Source organism: Montipora capricornis, chromosome 10 (assembly GCF_036669925.1).
Source record: "Montipora capricornis isolate CH-2021 chromosome 10, ASM3666992v2, whole genome shotgun sequence".
Classification (NCBI taxonomy): Eukaryota; Metazoa; Cnidaria; class Anthozoa; order Scleractinia; family Acroporidae; genus Montipora; species Montipora capricornis.
This window is the reverse complement of record NC_090892.1, coordinates 21,603,551-21,609,320: the sequence shown is the minus strand read 5'-3', so window position 1 is coordinate 21,609,320 and position 5,770 is coordinate 21,603,551. Positions and strand designations below refer to the sequence as shown.

Below are 5,770 nucleotides of genomic sequence, written 5' to 3'. Positions count from 1 at the left end.
AATGATTTCTAAGTGGTGTTTATTCAGTTAAAACAGAAACCAATAAGAGTTGAAACGTGTAACGCGCGTTCACAGCTTCCAAATATTCAGTGCGAACTGATTGGTTGAATGTTTCAGTGCTAAGTACCATATTTGGAGACCCCTCGCTCTTGTTGTTCCAAATATGGTACTTAGCAAATCGAATATTCAGAAGCTTGTTTCCCAACACACAAGGGGCCGTTACACGTTTCAACCCTTATGGGTTTCTGGTTAAAACCAAACTCATTTAACTTATTCAGCCCTTACAAGAGATTGATATATAAATTCGATCATTTAAGCAGATTTTATTCGTAAAGTATGAGAACACTTACATCACAGAGAAAATACTGCTTTCAGCTACTTTAGGCTCATATTCGCCCACAATGCATTTAAAATTATTTGTCGGTTACACGAACCTATCCCAGGCATCCAGGTACAGCCAATATAACATGCGTTTTTGTGATACAGCGTTGGAAACAAAACTAAATGGCTGCTATGACTTGTGGGCGAATGTGAGTCTTAATTAGTCATGAACCCCTGCAAAATGCACTCGCCTGACAAACGCTAGAGTTCAATTATTTCCGCACAAACAGGGAAATGAAATGCACTCGGAATCGTAGGCTAAAGCTGAAATGTCAGCTTTCTAATCTCCTCACCGCTGTCAATTACCTTTTATCAATCAATGTAGTTGCTTCAACCAAATTTCCGCGCTTCACCGGCTAACTATATAAAGCAAATACGAAGTTAATTAGAAACTAGCCCCCGTTACCTTTTCATACACGAATAAGTAACTTTTTCGGATATACGGTTGAATGTTCCTTCGTAAAACAGAGACAAAAACCTTCATCGACAATGACTTAACCCTTGAGTTGGTCATGTTCTCGTACCGCCCCTGTTGTCATTTTCAGGGTTTGTAGTTCTTTTTCAGGTGCTAAACGGATCTTTCGAAATTGTTTTGTCTGAATGGAACACAAGATACAAGTCTTGGTAGATTTCTTACTACTTCGCTCTGCACCACCCCCTCCCCCCTCTTGTTTGCGACAAAAACTGTTTTTTTTTTTTTCTGTGACAGAAACCAGCCAGAGGAAATTGCGAACTTCCATAACACTTTCAAAAAATAAATAATAAATACACCACCCGTTTTTAACACAATTTCAGAGAAAAGAAGCTTCTGCTTTTGCAGAGAAATCTGCATGAGCCGCTGACGTAGATGAAAATGACCAATATTAGGTCATTTAGAAAGCAACTACGAGTGCGGCAACAAACAAGTCCATTCAAACTACAACGTTGGGTATCTTAAAATTTTTCCCGTTTATTCCATTTCATTCACCACCGTTGTACTATTTGCGCGAAGGAAACTATAACGGTAAAAGGGGTTTTGAACCAAAGATAGACGATTGAAGATTCATCTTATAATAATATGCTCTTGTTTTAAACAAAACCTTGAATTTGAGGATACCTAAACTTCGAGCCTGGATTTGAGCTAGGATCCGAGCCAGGATTCCAGCCAGGATTCGAGCTAAGATGACCTTTCTCCGCTATTTATTCTCGAATCTCTCGGTTACGTTAGGTCTCGAATCCGTTAGGTTAGGTCTGTTTGCGTTGGTTCTAGTCTAGTTAGGTCTAGTTAGGGTTAGGGTAGGTCTCGGTTAGGTTAGGTTAGGTTAGGTCTCGAATCCTGGCTCGGATCCTAGCTCGGATCCTGGCTCGAATCCTGGCTTTATTCTTAGTTTATCTCCTTGAAGTTGGTTGTTTAAGTTGTCTTCTTGCTGATTATGGTAAAAAAAAAAAAGATTTCAAATGCGTGCAGCACAATTATTTTCCTAACGCAACCAATAACAAACATCATTGTTTTATGGCGGTGCCGTTGGCAAAGCCGTCGTCTATACAATTTCCCAGTCCTAAGATTAAGTACAAGCGAATGAAGTGTTTTTGTGTAAACTTAAATAATTTGTACAAGCTTTTAACAAGAGTTATTATACACTCAACAAAATATCGCGTTTGGGATTGGTCAACGACGAGTGCACAAATTTAAGTCATAAAGTGCGATAGCGATATTCACTGTTTATAAACAAGCCTTTTGATATTTTTAAATATCAAATTTTAAAAATTTTGCCAACCACAGAACAAAAGAACCTTTGTTTCGACAGCCAATATATCTCTGGTTGGCACATTAATGACAACAGGTGACGTAACGATAAGCATCGCTATATTTCCCTTTCGTAAACAAGCGATGCCATTTTTGACAATCGATGCCATTCTTAGTAACCAAGCCTTTTTATTCGGTTAGCTTTCAATAATTGCTAGGATTAGCTTCATTTAAATACTTTAAAATTGCCAACCTGAGGTCGTTGTTTCGGTAGTGTAGAGGTTGAGTGCATTTTCTCTTAAGCCATTGAACCGAGTTCGACATCGACCGATCAACTTTTCTATTTTTTTTTTCCTAATTTTTTTCTAAGGTTTTTCCTCACTTAAATTCTAAGTGACATACGCTGCTAATCTAGTACTACATTAAGTATTTTTTCTGCATTTGCAAACGACAAACGTAACAGTGAAAATTGTTTTAAGTCTGGTCCAAATGGCATCGCTTGTTTACGAAAGGGAAAATTGCATCGCCATAGAGGTTATAGTGTTTTCACGTGACGTCACGGCGGCCATTTTTTTGTACCCAACTAATCCTTGGGGAATTGACCTCTATTATCATGCAAATGTTTCTTTTGTTTTGGTGGAAAAACAAGTTTACTGATCACGTGAGTGAAAACTCTCTATAGAGTGCAGTACGGAAGACGCTATGGAAACTTTCAAAACATCACTCGTGCACATAAATTAATTATTTGCCTACGGCTCGTGCAATTTTGAGAACTTTCAAAGCAACAATCGTGCCCATAAATCACGATATGCACTCGCGTTCATACGATTTTCCTATACTAACAGAAGAAAAGGGTTGCAAAGTTGTTTCAACAGTTATTCTGGATCATCTGCCACATTCTTCATTAGACCATTCACATCTCTACGCACTGCAAAAAAAAAAACTTCGTCAGGTTACCTGCTCGAAAACTAACGTACGACACTACTCCTCTCAAACCTATGCTATGCACTAAAAGGATTACCTTAAAAGGATAAGTCGCATTAGAGACAATTTTGCTTATTTGAGGAAACGCTCGATATCACATAACGCAAAATATGTGCGACTAAACTTTTCCAAAGCTTCCAATATTTTGCATACTCCCAAAATTTTGCGAACTTAAGAGAACCTGGAGCACTGTCTCGGAGGCAACCAAATTATGTCGGGCAAACAACATCAACGTGACATAAGAGCTGAAAGGTATCTGACACAATGGCAATATTCAGTTTTTACGTCAATTTCTTTTGATATTCGAGTTCGCCAAACGCTGAAAAAAATGACGTAATTGTTTCAAAGGTCAATATCAAACCTCTGACAAACAATGGGTGACGTCAGGCAAAAGCTTGATATTACACAAAATAAAATTGAACATATTAAAGTTAAATTTTGTACTGGCTGCCCAGAATAAACATAGGAGCCAGAGGAGACAGGCAGCGAAGTGACCAACCTGGCCCACGTTGTTCAAAAGCTGGGTAACTTAATCCAGAGAGTATGTCACCAACCAAGCCATAAAATGCACTTAAAACGTTGTCAGTCCAAGGTTTTCATCCATGCCTTTACTTCGATGTGTCGAGAGAGTGCGCATTCACGCATGCGAGATCAAATACTAAAATCTTTTCATAGACTAAAACAGTTGGATACACCTCTTACTAACCGAGTTCGACGTCCGTCACTTACAGAGAGAAAACGAGGTTAGTATGATAATCATTAACCTCTAAGGTTAATCCGGCGCGCGGGAAAGAAAACTAGAGGCCGTCAACGGGTCGTACTGTAGTCAACGGCCTGCAAAATTGACCAATCACAGCGCGCGTACTAAGTGAGAGATATAATAAAATGACTTATTCATAGGATAAAGTTATCCGGCCTTTGAATATAACTGGGGCCAGCTGATCACTGGGGTCTTTTCAAACTACTGTGCATAACGGAAAGGTATTGTACGTCTCATGATGGAACGAAACACGTAACTCCTCATTAAGACTTTCGAAATACAAATTTAGTTAAACACGACAAAGGTCAAAAATTGTAGTAATGACTGTACGCATGTCGGCGAAGGAACGTAACATTTATGGCATTGACCTACAGCAATTTTACCATCCCTTACCTCTCCGTTGTTGAATCAGTTCTACTCTTTGAGGTTATAAACAGCGGGTATCGCTCCACTCTACAGCCTAATTCACAAAAACGTAAATGAATTAAGATGGAGTCACCATTTTAAAGAAAGAGACATAACTACACATATCTAACTCAACAGCAACAACGCAACTCAACAAGGTCGAACCGAAAGCATACTAAGGCGCCTGTGGTTGCCGCTATACGGTCCATGTGTGACTTTTTGGAGCACAGCTTACAGCCAGCTGGAATCCGCTGTATGCTGGTTTTGGTGGGAGGCGAGTGCTCTCACCACTGCTCCTCACCAGGGCCTCAACGGTCTTTTTCGTGTCCTCCATAGCAAAGGAACAGACCGAAGTGCGACCCTGGGAACCATGTTGACTGTGTAGGAGATTTACGTAAGAGAACTGAGAAAAACCTCGATGGCTGACGGTCTCTCTCTGGTAAGTAGGGAGGCCTAGCCATCAGTTGATGGGCGCTGTTCTCGCATAGTGTTGCAAGCAGAAGTCCTAGACCTTAACATGGGACTATGCCAATATTCTGGGTTGCTCCTCTTCAGTGCTATAAGCAACCTTGTTTGGCTGGTTCCAGGGAGAAGAGAAAATATCTTGCGAGAAAAGGCAAGAGAGGCGAGTGCATGCATGGCAAGCTCATTAACGCAGACACGATGCAAAGGAGTACTCTATTCTTCTGCTCTTCCGTGTGCATCCCCATTGCAACCATTTCCCCTCTTCCGTTATCCAAAATACCAACTCATTTTATAGGTCTCGCACTCACCATAAGCAATCGGTGTAAGTTTGAAGACAGTGTGAAACGGAATGCTGAGATTAGGGAGTTCTCCTAACGAGAAAGCGAATTATTAATTTAGTTTTGTAAAAGCGCAAGAAAAATAACTGCAGACATTAGCAATAAAGGAAGTGTGAAAAAAAGGAAAAACCTTAAATAGCAATGACCACAACCAGGTTTTCTGAGCCCGCGAGACTGAGCACCACCAGTAAACCATTGTTTTAACGAAAACCGCTGGTCAGCAACCTGGATCTGGTCATTGCTGTCTAAGGTCTTCCGAGAGAAAGAGGCTCACCAGAACTGTGATCCAGAAAGTACGCCATGAGACACTGTAAGATAGCCTACATCGAGGTAAGATAAGAAATAGGGATTGATCCTTGAAAAACACCGTTCATAAGGTGAGGTCAAACTCATAAACTGCTAGCATGTCCAGTTTAAGTCACTCGAGTCACGCGCTTGTTGAAGATCTCGTGTTTTGTACCACAATCGAGAGAAACGGTTGAGGGAATTTGGGGTAGGGGGTCTTGGTCGTTTCTCAACAACGACTAACAAAGCGCGCAGTTCGACAGACACTGAAGAGACTTCCGCCTTTTCAAAAGTTTTTATTCACAAATAAACAAGAGCAATATGACCATAAACACGGACGACTACCATGCAAGCATTTCATTTCTTCATTTTGTTAAAATGCAGATCCGTTAAGACCTGATTTTGACCTTCGATTCTACGAGGACT

The 5,770-nt window shown here is 40.4% G+C and overlaps 1 protein-coding gene across 3 annotated transcripts in view; it reads right to left on the bottom strand.

Moving 5' to 3' along the window:
- Window positions 1-307: 307 nt before the first annotated feature.
- Window positions 308-5,770, bottom strand: part of LOC138022206 (6-phosphofructo-2-kinase/fructose-2,6-bisphosphatase 1-like) — a 31,480-nt gene continuing 26,017 nt past the window's right edge. For all 3 annotated transcript variants that reach the window (XM_068869259.1, XM_068869261.1, XM_068869260.1), the window contains 4 exons: window positions 5,334-5,379; window positions 5,030-5,092; window positions 4,245-4,311; window positions 308-3,035 (listed from right to left, as the gene is read on the bottom strand). In XM_068869259.1, the coding sequence (XP_068725360.1) occupies window positions 3,029-3,035; window positions 4,245-4,311; window positions 5,030-5,092; window positions 5,334-5,379 (183 nt within the window). In that variant the 3' untranslated portion in view covers window positions 308-3,028. The remainder of the gene's footprint in view (window positions 3,036-4,244; window positions 4,312-5,029; window positions 5,093-5,333; window positions 5,380-5,770) is intronic.